Below are 19,945 nucleotides of genomic sequence, written 5' to 3'. Positions count from 1 at the left end.
AAGGAGGCATGTTAGAACCAGGCATAAACATGGCTTCAGACTCCGTCAACGGGGAGCTCAGTCACACTGTCTGTTTGTTATGCTGCACATCTAACCACAGGGCCCCTGTCTCTCTGTAGGCCTGTCAATCAAAGGCTGATAATTATGCATGTGCAAAATGGAGGATATGCTAACTAGATTCCATGATGCTGTCTGTTGAGAAGACAACGGTGACTTCCTGAAGGGAACACCTGGGGTCTAAACTAAACTTCATCATACCCGCTGATGAATCGAGTCACCGTCAGTCTCCTAGAGTCATTCTATCAATGAGGAGTTATTTTCATAATCTCCCAGTTTCTATGTATGAATGAGTGTGTTTGTGAGTGTGTGGATGTATGTTTGTACGGAATGTGTGTGGGTTTGTCCCACTCGCGAGTGTCTAAGACCATTTTCAGCTATTCTGTCACAGCCACTATTCTGTCACACACACACACACACACACACACACACACACACACACACACACACACACACACACACACACACACACACACACACACACACACACACACACACACACACACACACACACACACAAGGGACAGTATCGGCTGCATTGACGTCAAATGGCACAAACTAAGACACATGAGGTCATATGATTAGAAATTAAGTTATTTTACCAACCATCATTTTCCCTGTCTCCTCCTCCTCTCATTTTCTCTCGCTCTCTCTCTCCTTGGTGCTCTCTCTCTCTCTCTCTCTCTCTCTCTCTCTCTCTCTCTCTCCTTGGCGCTCTCTCTCTCTCTCTCTCTGTCTCTCTCTACTTGGCGCTCTCTCTCTCTCTCTCTCTCTCTCGCTCTCTCTCTCTCCTTGGCGCTCTCTCTCTCTCTCTCTCTCTCCTTGGCGCTCTCTCTCTCTCTCTGTCTCTCTCTCCTTGGTGCTCTCTCTTTCTCTCTCGCTCTCTCTCCTTGGCGCTCTCTCTCTCTCTCTGTCTCTCTCGCTCTCTCTCTCTCCTTGGCTCTCTCTCTCTCTCGCTCTCTCTCTCTCCTTGTCTCTCTCTCTCTCTCTCTCTCTCTCTCTCTCTCTCTCTCTCTCTCTCGGAGCCTGCCTGGAGTTGAGAGATAAAACAGCTACATCTTAATCTGTGTCTGGCACAAACCTACAAAGCAGGCAATTAAGTTAACATTTCCTCCTCTTTCTCCCTACTTTACTTTTGTTCTTTCTCTCCTTTTCTCTTTTTCTCAGTCCCTCTTGCTGTCACTCGTGTTAACGTCAGTGTGTGTCATGTGCGTGTCTCTACAGAGCAGCGCGAGCGTTTGGAGAGTACCTGTCCCACACACACCCTGAGAACCGAAACGGCTCAGGTCAGAGTCTCTCTCTCCCTGCCACCTCTTCTTCTCCCTCCATCTTTCTGTTCATTTGCCTCTTTTGCTTATTCCTCTTTTCTTTTGTAATATTTCATCCTCCTTCCGCATGCCGTTGACATAATGTATATGTGAACCACTGATGGCAAATGGATGATCATGTTCCGCTATTCTCTCTCGTCTTCTGCTGTCTGTTTCTATTTCTCTCTCTCCTTCTTCTTAAACCTGCAGCCCATCTCCTGTCTGACACGTTTGTTGTCCCAGACTCTGTCTCCCCTGGCGGTGTCCGTCACCACAACAACAACCATCCATACCCCCACAGGGGCTCTCCGGCCTCCCCTGAGTCCAGCCTGGTGAAGCATCCGCTGGACCACCTCCAGCCCCCGCCCGCCTCCATCACCACCACCAAGACCCGCCTGTCTCTGGAGCGCAGCTTCTCGGCCGAGGAGGACCAGCAGAAGTGTGTGGAGTGCGCCCTGCAGCCCGCCCGCGTCTACACCATCACCGGAGAGCACGGTATGCTGGGTAGCAACCGGGGCAGCAAGGAGAGCCTGGAGCTGGAGCTGCTGAAGGGGGCGTCACCCCTGGTCCAGCCCTCCACCTCCCCCTCCTCCACCTCCTCCTCCTCACCCACCCAGCACCACCTCCGTCACGGTCACCGCAGCAACACTCACCGCGATGACGGGAGCCATCGTCACGGCAACCCCGTGGCCGGCGGCAGTGGCAGCAACCATCACACTCTGAATGTTACTGGTGGGGGAGCCTCCCACCATGGTCACCATGGCAGCCACCACCACCTATCCCAGCAGCCTCTGTCGAGCTCGGTCAGCGCGCAAAACATCCGCAGCTGGGGCGAGGGGGGCAAGGGGGACTCACGGGAGGACTGCAGCCTCAATGTGGTCTTGGACTCTAGTGGGGCCCCGTCCCGTAGCCAGGGCTCCCTGGATCTAGAGAGCTCCCGCGAGGCAGGCAAGCAACACAGGCGCCTAGAGAGGATGTGCAGTGTGGACCGGATGACTGGGCTGGAGAGAGGTGAGACGGGGGAGACAGAGAGGGAGAGGCGCTGAAATCAAAGTGGGGTTGTGGGGGGGGGGTCGATGTTATTTGGATTGTGACGTGGTCTGTATTTCTGACTCTTCGTCTCTCCGTCTCTCCTCTGCTGTCTCTCCCTGTGTGTCTCCCTCTCTCCCTCTGTGGAGTGGATTGGTGCTGTGTCCTTTAAGGTTTCCTATTGTTGCTTTACAAACATACAAACTCTATGTGGCTGGCTGCTACTGTAACTTCCATTCATTATATCTCTCCACAGAGGACAACAACTGGTACCCTAAAGACAATATGTTTAGCTTTCAGACTGCTACTACCACCATGCAGGCGTGAGTACCCAGTCCTAATGCTCACACACACACACACACACACACACACACACACACACACACACACACACACACACACACACACACACACCTACCCCTCCCCCTCTCTGAACTCACTGACCTCTCTTCTTTAATACACATGTGTTGTAATGGCCATGACCTAAAGGATGTTGATATAGTTCATTTTCTTTATTTTTCATGCACTCCTTTCTCTGACCCGCTGCAGGATATCGTGAGTATCTTCGACCTGTTGAATCTAGCTTTCCTCCCCAGCTCCTTAACCATGTGTCCCCTAACTCCATGACCCTTAACCCACTGACCCTTAACCCTTCCTTGGAGTGAGTGTTTGAAGTTACAGAGGAAACTGCGGGGAGGAAGGTTGAGCCATTTTTTACATTCAGCATCACTCCGTCAAGGGAAATATAGTATTATATTATTCAAACATAGCTTGTCTCTTAGCACATCTTACCCTGGGTATGGGGTAAGTTGTCTCTTAGCACATCTTACCCTGGGTATGGGGTAAGTTGTCTCTTAGCACATCTTACCCTGGGTATGGGGTAAGTTGTCTCTTAGCACATCTTACCCTTTAGCTGTGGGACAGGGTAAGTTGAGCTGTGGGACAGGGGTAGGTTGAGCTGTGGGACTGGGTAAGTTTAGCTGTGGGACAGGGTAGGTTGAGCTGTGGGACAGGATAGGTTGAGCTGTGGGACAGGGTAGGTTTAGCTGTGGGACAGGGTAAGTTGAGCTGTGGGACAGGGTAAGTTGAGCTGTGGGACAGGGGTAGGTTGAGCTGTGGGACAGGGTAGGTTGAGCTGTGGAACAGGGTAAGTTTAGCTGTGGGACAGGGTAGGTTGAGCTGTGGGACAGGGTAAGTTGAGCTGTGGGACAGGGTAAGTTGAGCTGTGGGACAGGGTAAGTTGAGCTGTGGGACAGGGTAGGTTGAGGTGTGGGACAGGGTAAGTTGAGCTGTGGGACAGGGTAAGTTGAGCTGTGGGACAGGGGTAAGTTGAGCTGTGGGACAGGGTAAGTTTAGCTGTGGGACAGGGTAGGTTGAGCTGTGGGACAGGGTAAGTTTAGCTGTGGGACAGGGTAGGTTGAGCTGTGGGACAGGGTAAGTTGAGCTGTGGGACAGGGTAGGTTGAGCTGTGGGACAGGGTAGGTTGAGCTGTGGGACAGGGTAGGTTGAGCTGTGGGACAGGGTAGGTTGAGCTGTGGGACAGGGTAGGTTGAGCTGTGGGACAGGGTAGGTTGATTTGTGGGACAGGGTAAGTTGAGCTGTGGGACAGGGTAGGTTGAGCTGTGGGACAGGGTAGGTTGAGCTATGGGACAGGGTAGGTTGAGCTGTGGGACAGGGTAGGTTTAGCTGTGGGACAGGGGTAAGTTTAGCTGTGGGACAGGGTAGGTTGAGCTGTGGGACAGGGTAAGTTGAGCTGTGGGACAGGGTAAGTTGAGCTGTGGGACAGGGGTAAGTTGAGCTGTGGGACAGGGTAAGTTGAGCTGTGGGACAGGGGTAAGTTGAGCTGTGGGACAGGATAGGTTGAGCTGTGGGACAGGGTAGGTTTAGCTGTGGGACAGGGTAAGTTGAGCTGTGGGACAGGGTAAGTTGAGCTGTGGTACAGGGGTAAGTTGAGCTGTGGGACAGGGTAGGTTGAGCTGTGGGACAGGGTAGGTTGAGCTGTGGGACAGGGTAAGTTGAGCTTTGGGACAGGGTAAGTTGAGCTGTGGGACAGGGTAAGTTGAGCTGTGGGACAGGGGTAAGTTGAGCTGTGGGACATGGTAGGTTGAGCTGTGGGACAGGGTGGGTTGAGCTGTGGGACAGGGTAAGTTGAGCTGTGGGACAGGGTAAGTTGAGCTGTGGGACAGGGTTAAGTTGAGCTGTGGGACAGGGTAGGTTGAGCTGTGGGACAGGGTAGGTTGAGCTGTGGGACAGGGTAGGTTGAGCTGTGGGACAGGGTAGGTTGAGCTGTGGGACAGGGTAGGTTGAGCTGTGGGACAGGGTAAGTTGAGCTGTGGGACAGGGTAGGTTGAGCTGTGGGACAGGGTAGGTTGAGCTGTGGGACAGGGTAGGTTGAGCTGTGGGACAGGGTAGGTTGAGCTGTGGGACAGGGTAAGTTGAATGAGCTGTGGGACAGGGAAGGTTGAGCTGTGGGACAGGGTAGGTTGAGCTGTGGGACAGGGTAAGTTGAGCTGTGGGACAGGGTAGGTTGAGCTGTGGGACAGGGTAGGTTGAGCTGTGGGACAGGGTAGGTTGAGCTGTGGGACAGGGTAAGTTGAGCTGTGGGACAGGGTAGGTTGAGCTGTGGGACAGGGTAGGTTGAGCTGTGGGACAAGGTAGGTTGAGTTGTGGGACAGGGTAGGTTGAGTTGTGGGACAGGGTAGGTTGAGCTGTGGGACAGGGTAGGTTGAGCTGTGGGACAGGGTAAGTTGAGCTGTGGGACAGGGTAAGTTGAGCTGTGGTACAGGGGTAAGTTGAGCTGTGGGACAGGGTAGGTTGAGCTGTGGGACAGGGTAGGTTGAGCTGTGGGACAGGGTAAGTTGAGCTTTGGGACAGGGTAGGTTGAGCTGTGGGACAGGGTAAGTTGAGCTGTGGGACAGAGGTAAGTTGAGCTGTGGGACATGGTAGGTTGAGCTGTGGGACAGGGTGGGTTGAGCTGTGGGACAGGGTAAGTTGAGCTGTGGGACAGGGTAAGTTGAGCTGTGGGACAGGGGTAAGTTGAGCTGTGGGACAGGGTAGGTTGAGCTGTGGGACAGGGTAGGTTGAGCTGTGGGACAGGGTAGGTTGAGCTGTGGGACAGGGTAGGTTGAGCTGTGGGACAGGGTAGGTTGAGCTGTGGGACAGGGTAAGTTGAGCTGTGGGACAGGGTAGGTTGAGCTGTGGGACAGGGTAGGTTGAGCTGTGGGACAGGGTAGGTTGAGCTGTGGGACAGGGTAAGTTGAGCTGTGGGACAGGGTAAGTTGAGCTGTGGGACAGGGTAGGTTGAGCTGTGGGACAGGGTAGGTTGAGCTGTGGGACAGGGTAAGTTGAGCTGTGGGACAGGGTAGGTTGAGCTGTGGGACAGGGTAGGTTGAGCTGTGGGACAGGGTAGGTTGAGCTGTGGGACAGGGTAAGTTGAGCTGTGGGACAGGGTAGGTTGAGCTGTGGGACAGGGTAGGTTGAGCTGTGGGACAAGGTAGGTTGAGTTGTGGGACAGGGTAGGTTGAGTTGTGGGACAGGGTAGGTTGAGCTGTGGGACAGGGTAAGTTGAGCTGTGGGACAGGGTAGGTTGAGCTGTGGGACAGGGTAGGTTGAGCTGTGGGACAGGGTAGGTTGAGCTGTGGGACAGGGTAAGTTGAGCTGTGGGACAGGGTAAGTTGAGCTGTGGGACAGGGTAGGTTGAGCTGTGGGACAGGGTAGGTTGAGCTGTGGGACAGGGTAGGTTGAGCTGTGGGACAGGGTAGGTTTAGCTGTGGGACAGTGGTAAGTTTAGCTGTGGGACAGGGTAGGTTGAGCTGTGGGACAGGGTAAGTTGAGCTGTGGGATAGGGTAAGTTGAGCTGTGGGACAGGGGTAAGTTGAGCTGTGGGACAGGGTAAGTTGAGCTGTGGGACAGGGGTAAGTTGAGCTGTGGGACAGGATAGGTTGAGCTGTGGGACAGGGTAGGTTTAGCTGTGGGACAGGGTAAGTTGAGCTGTGGGACAGGGTAAGTTGAGCTGTGGTACAGGGGTAAGTTGAGCTGTGGGACAGGGTAGGTTGAGCTGTGGGACAGGGTAGGTTGAGCTGTGGGACAGGGTAAGTTGAGTTTTAGGACAGGGTAAGTTGAGCTGTGGGACAGGGTAAGTTGAGCTGTGGGACAGGGGTAAGTTGAGCTGTGGGACATGGTAGGTTGAGCTGTGGGACAGGGTGGGTTGAGCTGTGGGACAGGGTAAGTTGAGCTGTGGGACAGGGTAAGTTGAGCTGTGGGACAGGGGTAACTTGAGCTGTGGGACAGGGTAGGTTGAGCTGTGGGACAGGGTAGGTTGAGCTGTGGGACAGGGTAGGTTGAGCTGTGGGACAGGGTAGGTTGAGCTGTGGGACAGGGTAGGTTGAGCTGTGGGACAGGGTAAGTTGAGCTGTGGGACAGGGTAGGTTGAGCTGTGGGACAGGGTAGGTTGAGCTGTGGGACAGGGTAGGTTGAGCTGTGGGACAGGGTAGGTTGAGCTGTGGGACAGGGTAAGTTGAGCTGTGGGACAGGGTAAGTTGAGCTGTGGGACAGGGTAGGTTGAGCTGTGGGACAGGGTAAGTTGAGCTGTGGGACAGGGTAGGTTGAGCTGTGGGACAGGGTAGGTTGAGCTGTGGGACAGGGTAGGTTGAGCTGTGGGACAGGGTAAGTTGAGCTGTGGGACAGGGTAGGTTGAGCTGTGGGACAGGGTAGGTTGAGCTGTGGGACAAGGTAGGTTGAGTTGTGGGACAGGGTAGGTTGAGTTGTGGGACAGGGTAGGTTGAGCTGTGGGACAGGGTAAGTTGAGCTGTGGGACAGGGTAGGTTGAGCTGTGGGACAGGGTAGGTTGAGCTGTGGGACAGGGTAGGTTGAGCTGTGGGACAGGGTGAGTTGAGCTGTGGGACAGGGGTAAGTTGAGCTGTCTGACAGGGTAGGTTGAGCTTTGGGACAGGGTAGGTTGAGCTGTGGGACAGGGTAGGTTGAGCTGTGGGACAGGGTAGGTTGAGCTGTGGGACAGGGTAAGTTTAGCTGTGGGACAGGGTAGGTTGAGCTGTGGGACAGGGTAGGTTGAGCTGTGGGACAGGGTAGGTTGAGCTGTGGGACAGGGTAGGTTGAGCTGTGGGACAGGGTAGGTTGAGGTGTGGGACAGGGTAGTTTGAGCCACCTGCAAGTTTCTTTACTTAATTCAATATTACCACTACCTTTTTAAATGACAGGTGTCTTTGGCATCATTAAACTGAAGATGAATCTTTATCAAATGACTCTCTGTAATTATTATTACGTGATTAAACTGATTAATCATGTAACTGTAATTAACTAGGAAGTCGGGGCACCAAGGAAAATATTGGTCTGGTCTCAAACCTTGGCCCTCTCGTTATCGAGGTAAGCTGGTCTGCAAACTTTGTCCTCTCGTAATTGAGAGCAACATGGTCTGTTGAGAAATTCTCAAGGTGAGGGTTTTATTCGGAACATCGAAAAGGGCTGCCTCATGACGCCCGGTCCTGTCTGTGCCCCTGGGGGCGTGCCAAGGACTTAGTGAAACTTTTTAGGGAATTGGAGTTTCCTTCGTTAAACAGTCCAAAATCACATTACACAATTTCACAAACAGTTCCATCCTCACTCATTCATTTTATACAACAATTAGATGTAAGCCTCATTACTGCGGCTATTATATAAACAGCGTTATGGTAATGAGGCCGTATTGTCTCCCATGAGTTTGTCACGTTCTGACCTTTATTTCCTTTGTTTTGTATTTATTTAGTATGGTCAGGGCGTGAGTTGGGTGGGCAGTCTATGTTTGTTTTTCTATGTTTTGGGGCATTTCTTTGTTTCGGCCTAGTATTGTTCTCTTCGGCCTAGTATTGTTCTCAATCAGAGGCAGGTGTCATTAGGTGTCATGATTGAGAATCATACTTAGGTAGCCTGGGTTGCACTGTTTGTTTGTGGGTGATTGTCTATGTCAGTGGCTTGTGTCAGCACAGGTCTAATTTGTAGCTTCACGGTCGTCGTTTGTTTATTGTGTTGTATGCAGTGTCAGTATTTTCTTTATTAAAGATTTACCATGGACACTTACAACGCCGCATTTTGGTCTTCCGATCCATCTCGCTTCTCCTCTTCAGATGAAGAGGAGGACGATCGTGACAGAGTTTCACAAAATTGTACCAAACGGACCAGTTCGTAGCTGGATTCTTCACCGATCTTTTATACCTTCTCCGGAACATAAATGTTGTTCGGACCTCAAGTTCTGTGAGGTGGAAGAAATTCCTTTGTTCTCTTCTATGAAATCTCTACTCTCTCTCTCTATACTGTGGCCATGAGGAGATAATCTCCTCCAGGAATTTACGACCTCTCTCTGACCACAGCAGCCTGGGTGTAGGAGACAGGGAGAGGGGGATGGGGCTTGCTGTACCCAAAGAGGGCAAACTCATGACACAGGATAGGATTAAAAGTTTTACATTTGTGATTTACAAAACTTGCAATGGGTTTGTAGCTCCCCACATCACTGTGGAGTTCATAGTGTTTGAAAATCATCAAAACTCTTCAACTTTAGATTTTGTCCAAATGCGCCGTTTTCACATACATGTATGTAGATAGTGGTATTATGCTGGAGATAATGAACATTTGGTTGAAAGTGGTGTAGTTGCCCTTTAAGTACAGTGGGAAAAGTACTCTGTCATACTTGATTAAAGTAACAAAAAGTAAAAGTAAATTCTATGCGTCAAATTCCTTATATTAAGCAAACTACACTGCACCATTTTCTTGTTCCTTTTTTCTTTTTGGACAGACAGGGGCACACTCCTTCAATCAGACATCATTTACAAACGCCGTATTTGTGTTTAATGAGTCCGCCAGATCAGAGGCTGAAGGAATGACCAAGCGTTATATTGATAGGTACGGGTATTGGACCAGAGTGCTGTCCTGCCTGAGCATTCGAAATGTATGGGAGTAAAAAGTTCACATTTTCTTTAGGAATGTAGTGGAGTAAAAGTACAAATGTTCAAAACTATAAATATTAAAGTCAATTAAAGGTACCTCAAAAAATGACTTAAGTAGTACTTTAAAGTGTTTTTACTTATTAAGTACATTACACCACTGGGGGGTCATGGCACATACCTACAGCTAATAACCCAGACCGGCTGTAAACTGTAGACTGGTCCTACTGCAGTACTGTTCTCTCTCCCTCACCTCTGGCTAACCCACATGGTCAACTCTCCAGCTAAACCCCAGCTGGCCCTAACTTCTAACGCTAACCTTCTTAACTAACTCAAACAAAGAGCCAGCAACCCAAATCCCCATGATGCAAATCTAGCCATTACAGCTATACCCCACCCCCAGAGCTGACTAAACCCCGTACTATAGCTAAACCCTTCCCTAGAAATACCCCCCCTCTCCCCCAGCGCTCTCTCACTCTCCTCGTGATAAGCCAGCATTCCCCCTATCATCTTTTCATTCTGTGCCACGTCCCAGCAGGGCTTTCCGGGGATTTGTGCAGAGAAAGAGGAGAGAGAGGGAGCTGGATTCGGCTGAAGTCATCCAGAGGTAGCTACTGTGTTCTTGGCTGGTCAGTGTGTACTGCTGTGCTCCTGTACTCTCTGACTCCCCCATCCATTATCCATAGGATAGATATAGACTCCCGGGGGGGGGGGGGTAAAAATAGCATGGGGCACAAGCAGATTGAAATGACGTTACTACCAAGTGAGAGAGAAAAGCCCACTCGGAGTGTGTTGCGCTGTGCCACAGAGGTAGATGGTGTGTGCAACACAATGCCATACATCTGCACTATCCTCTCACTGCTGCAGTGGAAATGGGATTCCGTGTGGTAAGTCAGCCATATGTAAGGTTGTACAACGGAAAGGAGCCTAGCTAGTGCAGCGCTAAAATGGTGACCAGTTTATTAGGTTTAATCCGTTCACAAAAAAAAATTCTGCGACAGACAATTAGTCACGTGGCCATGGCTTGCTATATAAAGCAGGCAGACAGGCATCGAGGCATTCAGTTACTGATCGATTGAACGTGAGAATGGGCAAAATGAGTGACCTCAGCAACTTTGAGCGTGGTATGATCGTCGGCGTCAGACACTCCGGTTCCAGTATCTCAGAAACGACTGCCCTCCTGGGCTTTTCATGCACGATGGAGCCCATTGTTTACCAAGAATGGTGCGACAAACAAAAAACATCCAGTCAGCGGCAGTCCTGTGGGCGAAAACAGCTGGTTGATGAGAGGGTCGAAGGAGAATGGCAAGAATCGCGCAAGGTAACAGGCAGGTCACAAACAGACAAATCACGGCACAGTACAACAGTGGTGTGCAGAACGGCATCTCGGAACGCACAACTCGTCGGTCCTGGTCACGGATGGGCTATTGCAGCAGACGACCACACCAGTTTCCACCCCTATCAGCTAAAAACAAGAAGAAGCTGCTCCAGTGGGCACGCAGATCACCAACACTGGACAATTGAAGAGTGAAAAAACATTGCCTGGTCCTACGAATCCCGGTTTCTGTTGCATCATGCTGATGGCAGAGTCAGGATTTGGAGTAAACAGCATGAGGCCATGGCCCCATCCTGCCTGGTGTCAACGGTACAGGCTGGTGGTGGTGGTGTTATTGTGTGGGGAATGTTTTCCTGGCACACGTTAGGTCCCTTGATACCAATTAGGCAATGGTTCCTTGCCGTGAAGAATTCAGGCTGTTCTGGAGGCAAAGGGGGGTCTGACCCGGTACTGGATGGGCGTACCCAATAAACTGGCCACTGAGTGTATATGAGGCATACGTTGCTATGCTTAATGAAGCTAAAGCTAACTCCTAGAGACACGTCAGGTGACATTGGTAGTGAACCCATTACCCTGGCTACCTCAGCAGTAACAAGGCTAAAAACCCATGAGCAACTGCATATGGGGCCTAGTTAGATAGTTAGCGATGCTAACGAGGCTAAAGCTAACTGCTGGGCAGCTGACTTTGGGAGTGAACCCATTACTGGCAGAGGCTTAGCGGAGTGGCCAACACCTGGATGCATCCCATTTCCAGGGATACAACTAATTCCCTTTCCTCTGAAACCGGATGTGGGAACTCCACTCAGGCATTTTCTTTTACGCCTGCTACGTAAGGTTAGGCAGATTCAGCTGGGCAGACAAACGGACAGATGTTTTCCCACAATGCAGTAGATGTTTTCTGTGGCACGAAGCCTCAACTGGTTAATGGAGGAGCAACAGACCACCCTCCCCTCTGTCTGGACATAGAGAGGTATAAAGAGAGAGGGAGAGAAGGAGAGGTAGACAGAGCTGGAGGAGGTAGGGAGGCAGAGGGATAGTGAGGTAGGGAGAAAGAGATGGGGAAAAGAGATGACGAGAGGTGCATTGGAGCAGCGTACACAGAGGGAGAGAGGAGGGAGAAAAAGGGGACATACCACCAGAGGAGCATCAGATCGGCCCTTAACGCGTGAGCAGCATAGATAGATAGATAGATAGATAGATAGATAGATAGATAGATAGATAGATGTCTGAGTGTGTAGAGTGGGGTCTCTCCTTCTCTTTCATCCACTCATTAGGGGGACCTGCTGCGTGTCTCTAGTCTGTAGGCACGCGGGGAAAAAGAGGATAGCTAGACTTTGTTCCACTTCATTCTATCAGCTCACACTCCCGCCATCCAACACGCAAAGATAGTGACGAGGCCTGCTCTGCTTTAGGGTTAGGGAATGTTTGAGAAAGGAGTGTTTTAATCACAATATAAAGCTAGTCCGACTGAGTTTTGTTTGACTCTGTGAGTGAAATGAGGTGACGATTGGATTATCATTCATTGTTGGTGAACAATGTTCCTGGGGGGGTAAAACAAGGACTCGTTCTTTCTCCCTCGCTTCTTTCGCCCTTTCTCTCTCTCACTCCGGCCTCCTCATGTCTCGCATGCATCCACCCACACGCGGTGGCTATTTTTGACCCTTTCACCAACAGACATGTTGTAGCCGTGGAGAGCAATCGCATGGCGTGTTGGAGAGATGTGACATATTGTATGAGGGGGGGGGGGGAGTTGGCCAGAGAGATCAGGTGTTTATCTCTTCGAAAATAGCAATTATACAGAATGGAATTAATAGGGAACGACAGGCGAACCATTCATGAAATGTCCCTTAAAGCCGGAACACTTTTATCAATGAAGAAGCCGTCTCTGTATTGTCTGTTTTGGGATCTAGGCTACTGAAGGAAACAGGTTGAAACATGTCTACTGTCTGGTCAGAAGCATCTGGAAAAGGGCAGTGGTGTTGAATATACAGTAGCAGCAGCTGACAGCAGGTGACAGATACTAGAGGGTATGCAGTATAGCAGCAGCTGACAGCAGGTGACAGATACTAGAGGGTATGCAGTATAGCAGCAGCTGACAGCAGGTGACAGATACTAGAGGGTATGCAGTATAGCAGCAGCTGACAGCAGGTGACAGATACTAGAGGGTATGCAGTATAGCAGCAGCTGACAGCAGGTGACAGATACTAGAGGGTATGCAGTATAGCAGCAGCTGACAGCAGGTGACAGATACTAGAGGGTATGCAGTAGCAGCAGCTGACAGCAGGTGACAGATACTAGAGGGTATGCAGTAGCAGCAGCTGACAGCAGGTGACAGATACTAGAGGGTATGCAGTAGCAGCAGCTGACAGCAGGTGACAGATACTAGAGGGTATGCAGTAGCAGCAGCTGACAGCAGGTGACAGATACTAGAGGGTATGCAGTAGCAGTTGAATTTTCCTCTGTTACTCAAAGCACTCACCTGACTGATCTAAATGATGAAGCAATTCAATCGAAAATCTTCAATTACATTTCTTTTCATGTCTCCGTCACTTTTTAAAAATCGTATTATGGCAGCCTATTCCCTATTTAGTGCACTGCTTTCCATAGTGCTGTGTTCCTGTGTGTGTCAAAAGTAGTGCACTATTTAGGGTGCCATTTCGGACACAGCCACTCTCTTTCCCTTATTAATTCACTCCTTCATCTAAGTGATTTTGACTGTCTCCTCTTGTTTTTCTCCTCATGCCCAATCTGCCCACAGGAACTTCCGGAAGCATCTCAGAATGGTGGGCAGCAGGAGGATGAAGGCACAGAGTGAGTCACAGTGTTACTGTGTGCTGTGTGTTCTCCCAACATGTCCGCCCTCCATCAGTGGTTTTGTGTTTTGTTGACTTTGTGTCCATGCATGCCGGGGATTATGCATGGCCTTGTGTGTGATGTGTGTATCGGTGTGTGGCATGCCGTTGTGCACCGGTGAGTGTGTGTGTGTGTGTTGGCACACGTTTTATAAACCTACGTGTGTGTATGTTTATGCTGGTGTTGAGGCGTAGGTGGTCTGGATATGTGAGACGTTAAGCTAACGAATGGGAGATCTCCCCAGTCTCTCATTTGTGAGGCTGGTCATGTTGCACCGAGCCAAAACTCACCCACCCAATGTGTCCTCTGGAGAGGAGTGTGTGTGTGTGTGTGTGTCTGTGTCTGTCTGTGTGTGTGTGTCTGTCTGTGTGTGCGTGTCTGTGTCTGTGCGTGTCTGTGTGTGTGTGTGTGTGTGTGTCTGTGTCTGTGTGTGTCTGTGTCTGTGTGTGTGTCTGTGTCTGTGTGTGTATGTGTGTCTGTGTCTGTGTGTGTATGTGTGCTTGCTTGTGTGTGACTACAACGGCCCATGTGCGTTGGGTGTTCAGGGTGTGTGTGTTCAGGGTGTGTGTGTTCAGGATGTGTGTGTTCAGGATGTGTGTGCGGTGCGTGGGTGTGTGACTCTCTCTCCCCACCTGCACTAGCATTTGCCGAGCGTAGAGCGATGAGTTTCAACCGCTCCTGGAGTGACCCCACCCCTGTCAAGAATGACTCTCCACATGACCCCAGAGACAGTGAGTCAATACAGTCACACATGTTACTATACACACTGACTCAGAGACTCACAAACTGGGCACAGGAAACACACACACACACACACACACACACACACACACACGCACGCACACACACCACACACACACACACACACACACACACACACACACAACACACACACGCTAATCAGCTGTGTCTGCTGTTGATTCTGACACTGTCTGTCTTCCTCTGACCGTGGGTCTGTCTCCAAGTTTGTGATGCTCTCTTGCTTTCTCTGTGAGTATTTGTCTCAAATGATCTGGGAGTGTGTCAAGCTCAGGTCTGGGAGTGTGTCAAGCTCAGGTCTGGGAGTGTGTCAAGCTCAGGTCTGGGAGTGTGTGTGTGTATTGTATATGTATGTGTGAAGCTCAGGTCTGGGAGTGTGTGAAGCTCAGGTCTGGGAGTGTGTCAAGCTCAGGTCTGGGAGTGTGTGTGTGTACTGTATATGTATGTGTGAAGCTCAGGTCTGGGAGTGTGTCAAGCTCAGGTCTGGGAGTGTGTCAAGCTCAGGTCTGGGAGTGTGTGTGTGTACTGTATATGTATGTGTGAAGCTCAGGTCTGGGAGTGTGTCAAGCTCAGGTCTGGGAGTGTGTGTGTGTACTGTATATGTATGTGTGAAGCTCAGGTCTGGGAGTGTGTGTGTGTACTGTATATGTATGTGTGAAGCTCAGGTCTGGGAGTGTGTGTGTGTACTGTATATGTGTGTGTCGGCATGTGTTTTTCTCTGTAGTTTTTGAATGTTTGTGTGTTTGTTTTCTGTTTTTCCATCTACTTTGTGCCACGGTGTGTCTTAGTCTGCTGATAGAGGTTAGTGTTGATGGCATTTGAATTGTCTATTTGTGTCATGTATTTCTCTCCTTCTCTGACAGTCCAATATTTCTCCTCATAATGGTTGACACAACCGGTGTCTCTACCCTGTCACCTTTCCCATTCTCCTTTTTACCTACTCATTCATTTTCTTCTCTCCTTTTTGACTAGACGATGTTCCTTTGTTTCTCATCTTCTTGCACCTATTCATCTGGAAGGTTGTTATTCTCTGTCACTTCACGTCTGTTTCTCTTTGTGCCTCACTGTCACTTTCTATTGACATCTCTCTCCCTCCCTCCCTTCCATTCTCTCTCCCTCCCTTCCACTCACTCTCCTTCCCTTCCATCCTCTCTCCCTCCCTTCCACTCTTTCTTCATCCCTTCCACCCTCTCTCCCTCCCTTCCACTCTTTCTTCCTCCCTTCCATTCTCTCTCCCTCCCTTCCACTCTCTCTCCCTTCCATTCTCTCTCCCTCCCTTCCATCCTCTCTCCCTCCCTTCCATCCTCTCTCCCTCCCTTCCATCCTCTCTCCCTCCCTTCCATCCTCCCTCCCTCCCTTCCATCCTCTCTCCCTCCCTTCCACTCTTTCTTCCTCCCTTCCATTCTCTCTCCCTCCCTTCCACTCTCTCTCCCTTCCATTCTCTCTCTCTCCCTCCCTTCCATCCTCTCTCCCTCCCTTCCATCCTCCCTCCCTCCCTTCCATCCTCTCTCCTTCCCTTCCATCTCTCTCCCTCCCTTCCATTCTCTCTCCCTCCCTTCCATCCTCCCTCCCTCCCTTCCATTCTCTCTCCCTCCCTTCCACTCACTCTCCTTCCCTTCCATCCTCTCTCCCTCCCTTCCACTCTTTCTTCCTCCCTTCCACCTTCTCTCCCTCCCTTCCATTCTCTCTCCCTCCCTTCCACTCTTTCTTCCTCCCTTCCATTCTCTCTCCCTCCCTTCCACTCTCTCTCCCTTCCTTCCACTCTCTCTCCCTCCCTTCCACTCTCTCCCTCCCTTCCATTCTCTCTCCCTCCCTTCCACCCTCTCTCCCTCCCTTTCATTCTCTCTCCCTCCCTTCCAATCACTCTCCTTCCCTTCCATTCTCTCTCCCTCCCTTCCACTCTCTCTCCCTTCCATTCTCTCTCCCTCCCTTCCACTCTCTCTCCCTCCCTTCCACTCTCTCTTCCTCCCTTCCACTCTCCCTCCCTTCCATTCTCTCTCCCTCCCTCCACTCTCTCTTCCTCCCTTCCTTCCTTTCTCTCTCCCTCCCTCCCCTCTCTCTCCCTCCCTTCCTTCCTTTCTCTCTCCCTCCCTTCCACTCTTTCTTCCTCCCTTCCATTCTCTCTCCCTCCCTTCCACTCTCTCTCCCTTCCATTCTCTCTCCCTCCCTTCCATCCTCTCTTCCTCCCTTCTATCCTCCCTCCCTCCCTTCCATCCTCTCTCCCTCCCTTCCATCCTCCCTCCCTCCCTTCCATTCTCTCTCCCTCCCTTCCACTCACTCTCCTTCACCTCCAATCCTCTCTCCCTCCCTTCCACTCTTTCTTCCTCCCTTCCACCCTCTCTCCCTCCCTTCCATTCTCTCTCCCTCCCTTCCACTCTTTCTTCCTCCCTTCCATTCTCTCTCCCTCCCTTTCACTCTCTCTCCCTTCCTTCCACTCTCTCTCCCTCCCTTTCATTCTCTCTCCCTCCCTTCCATTCTCTCTCCCTCCCTTCTATTCTCTCTCCCTCCCTTCCACCCTCTCTCCCTCCCTTCCACCCTCTCTCCCTCCCTTTCATTCTCTCTCCCTCCCTTCCAGTCACTCTCCTTCCCTTCCATTCTCTCTCCCTCCCTTCCACTCTCTCTCCCTTCCATTCTCTCTCCCTCCCTTCCACTCTCTCTCCCTCCCTTCCACTCTCTCTTTCTCCCTTCCACTCTCTCTCCCTCCCTTCCATTCTCTCTCCCTCCCTCCACTCTCTCTTCCTCCCTTCCTTCCTTTCTCTCTCCCTCCCTCCCCTCTCTCTCCCTCCCTTCCATCCTCTCTCCCTCCCTTCCACTCTTTCTTCCTCCCTTCCATCCTCTCTCCCGTCTCCTCCCTCCTCTCTCCCTCTCTCTCTGACGGTGTGCCTGCTCTTTGTGTCGGGGGGTCAGGTGGGGACCTGCCTGCCTCGTGTGGGACCCTGGATGAGGGGGAGCGTGAGGAGCTAGACTGGGAGGAGGAGAGGGAGATGGAGAGACTTGCCTGTGAGGGAGATGACTTCATCCCACCCAAAATCATGGTGAGGGACTAGGGTTTGCAAAATTCCGGTGTAGTCTCTCTAGACAGACCACGTTCGCCTTCAACAATGTACCAATGTTCCATCAGTTTGGCAGAGAGGAAAGGGCAGAGTTGGTACGCATGCCGGATATCCGTCCAGAGCACTATCTGCTCATGTCCTGCTGTAAACATTTCCGCTAGCTAGCTAGATGGAGCTCGCAGAGGATATTTTCAATTAGTGTATTTCACAAGTGAGTAGTTTGCATGCGCCATGACGTTACCATCACAAGCTTACCACCACTGACTGGTTGTGGTTATCTGGGACCACATTGTGTCCGCCTCTGTCCTGTAATCTGTAAGCCCTGCCTACCCAAACTTGTGATTGGGTGGGAGGGTTGTCTGTCTGATAGGGTTGTTATTTCCTGAGACTCGTCTGCATGTGAACATGTTTACTGAGTTGGAATAGCAAGGTTGTTGTGATTCTTCAACACATGAATGGAAATTAAGCTTGTGAACAAACAAAAAAAATAACGTACAGAAATAAGTGGGCTATTTTTAGATCCTTAACTGACTGAAATAAAGTGGAATTGACTCCAATCCCGTTGAATGGCAGTAAAGAGCCACAGATATAATGCATCTTGGCTGCTCAGACATACTAGTATGAATAAGGAATGTTAAGGGCCCAGCAGGCATTGGTTTAGAGACAAAACCCAACAGAGAGAGACAAGTGAATGTGACCCTCCTTTCTCTTCCATCTTCTTCTTCTCTATTCTTTCTCCGTCTCTCACTCTCAGCTGATCTCCTCCAAAGTCCCCAAGGCGGAGTACGTTCCCACCATCATCCGCAGGGATGACCCCTCAATCATCCCTATCCTCTATGTGAGTGGAAGCATTTATGATCAAGGACACACGTGCATACAGCTGGAACAGAGCAGTAGCTAGCCAACTGCTATGCTTTGGTCTTTGACACACACAAACACACACACACACACGAACACACACACTTGACACCATCAACTTGTTCTCTATGTCTGCATGCACATATGATAAATCAATTATCATGCATAATATTCAGTGAATGGATATTGAGTGGATAAAATGTCTCTGTATCTCCAGGACCATGAACATGCTACGTTTGATGATATCCTCGGTAGGTAAACTGCCCTTTATGTGACTTTGTCTTTATTAGTCCCAAATGGCACCTTATTCCCTATGTAGAGCGCTAATTTTGTTATGGGCTCCGGTCAAAGGTAGTGAACTATGTAGGGACTAGTGTTCCATTTGGGACGCATTACGTGTTTGCTTTTTGTGTGGATAAATTCTGTTTTAACTGTACTCCCTGTCCCTCTCTCCAACCCCTCTCTCTGTCCCTCTCTCCAACCCCTCTCTCTGTCCCTCTCTCCAACTCCTCTCTCTGTCCCTCTCTCCAACCCCTCTCTCTGTCCCTCTCTCCAACCCCTCTCTCTGTCTCTCTCTCCAACCCCTCTCTCTGTCTCTCTCTCTAACCCCTCTCTCTGTCCCTCTCTCCAACCCCTCTCTCTGTCCCTCTCTCCAACCCCTCTCTCTGTCCCTCTCTCCAACCCCTCTCTCTGTCCCTCTCTCCAACCCCTCTCTCTATCTAACCCCTCTCTTTGTCCCTCTCTCCAACCACTCTCTCTGTCCCTCTCTCAAACCCCTCTCTCTGTCCCTCTCTCCAACCCCTCTCTCTTTCTCTCTCTCTAACCCCTCTCTCTGTCTCTCTCTCTAACCCCTCTCTCTGTCTCTCTCTCTAACCCCTCTCTCTTTCTCTCTCTAACCCCTCTCTCTTTCTCTCTCTCTAACCCCTCTCTCTTTCTCTGTCTCTAACCCCTCTCTCTTTCTCTGTCTCTAACCCCTCTCTCTGTCCCTCTCTCCAACCCCTCTCTCTGTCCCTCTCTCCAACCCCTCTCTCTGTCTCTCTCTCCAACCCCTCGCTCTTTCTCTCTCTCTAACCCCTCTCTCTGTCCCTCTGTCCAACCACTCTCTCTGTCCCTCTCTCAAACCCCTCTCTCTGTCTCTCTCTCTAACCTCTCTCTCTTTCTCTGTCTCTAACCCCACTCTCTTGCTCTCTCTCCACAGAGGAGATTGAGAAGAAGCTAACAGCCTACAGGAGAGGCAGCAGAATCTGGAGGATGCTCATCTTCTGTCAGGTGAGACAGGGGGAGAGTAGAGCGAGAGAAAGATAGGGGAGAAAGAGAGATGACAATGATTATGAAAGGACAAAAGAAAACCCTTGTTAGGTTGAATGTAAATCCCGGCGGGAAGATAGATAACAATTCAATTAGCGATTTGAAATGCTGGAGTGGAGGGGCTAATTGTTTGACTACTGCATTTCCTGTGATTGCCAGGTAGTGGTGTTGGTTTGAATCTTGACTGTGAACTTGAAAAGCAGGGTTTTTTTTATAGGGAGGTCCAGGGCATCTGTACCTGTTGAAGAATAAAGTGGCCACATTCGCCAAGGTGGAGAAAGAAGAGGACATGAGCCAGTTAGTGTCATCAGTCATACTCTTCATACAGCAGTCATACTCTTCATACAGCGGTCATACTCTTCATACAGCGGTCATACTCTTCATACAGCAGTCATACTCTTCATACAGCAGTCATACTCTTCATACAGCAGTCATACTCTTCATACAGCAGTC

General features: G+C 50.5%; 1 protein-coding gene across 1 annotated transcript in view; it reads left to right on the top strand.

Moving 5' to 3' along the window:
• Positions 1–19,945, top strand: part of LOC110509722 (NMDA receptor synaptonuclear signaling and neuronal migration factor) — a 53,334-nt gene that overhangs the window by 22,019 nt on the left and 11,370 nt on the right. The window contains exons 2-13 of the mRNA XM_036967934.2: positions 1,282–1,343; positions 1,575–2,375; positions 2,650–2,716; positions 2,943–2,948; positions 9,864–9,932; positions 13,420–13,472; positions 14,156–14,245; positions 17,181–17,308; positions 18,081–18,164; positions 18,402–18,435; positions 19,383–19,453; positions 19,710–19,789. Coding sequence (XP_036823829.1) covers positions 1,282–1,343; positions 1,575–2,375; positions 2,650–2,716; positions 2,943–2,948; positions 9,864–9,932; positions 13,420–13,472; positions 14,156–14,245; positions 17,181–17,308; positions 18,081–18,164; positions 18,402–18,435; positions 19,383–19,453; positions 19,710–19,789 — 1,545 coding nt within the window. The remainder of the gene's footprint in view (positions 1–1,281; positions 1,344–1,574; positions 2,376–2,649; positions 2,717–2,942; positions 2,949–9,863; positions 9,933–13,419; positions 13,473–14,155; positions 14,246–17,180; positions 17,309–18,080; positions 18,165–18,401; positions 18,436–19,382; positions 19,454–19,709; positions 19,790–19,945) is intronic.

This window comes from Oncorhynchus mykiss, chromosome 29 (genome assembly GCF_057628025.1).
Source record: "Oncorhynchus mykiss isolate SJ-2025 chromosome 29, ASM5762802v1, whole genome shotgun sequence".
Lineage (NCBI taxonomy): Eukaryota > Metazoa > Chordata > Actinopteri > Salmoniformes > Salmonidae > Oncorhynchus > Oncorhynchus mykiss.
Note: the sequence above shows the minus strand (reverse complement) of the source record. Positions and strands in the feature narration are given on the sequence as shown.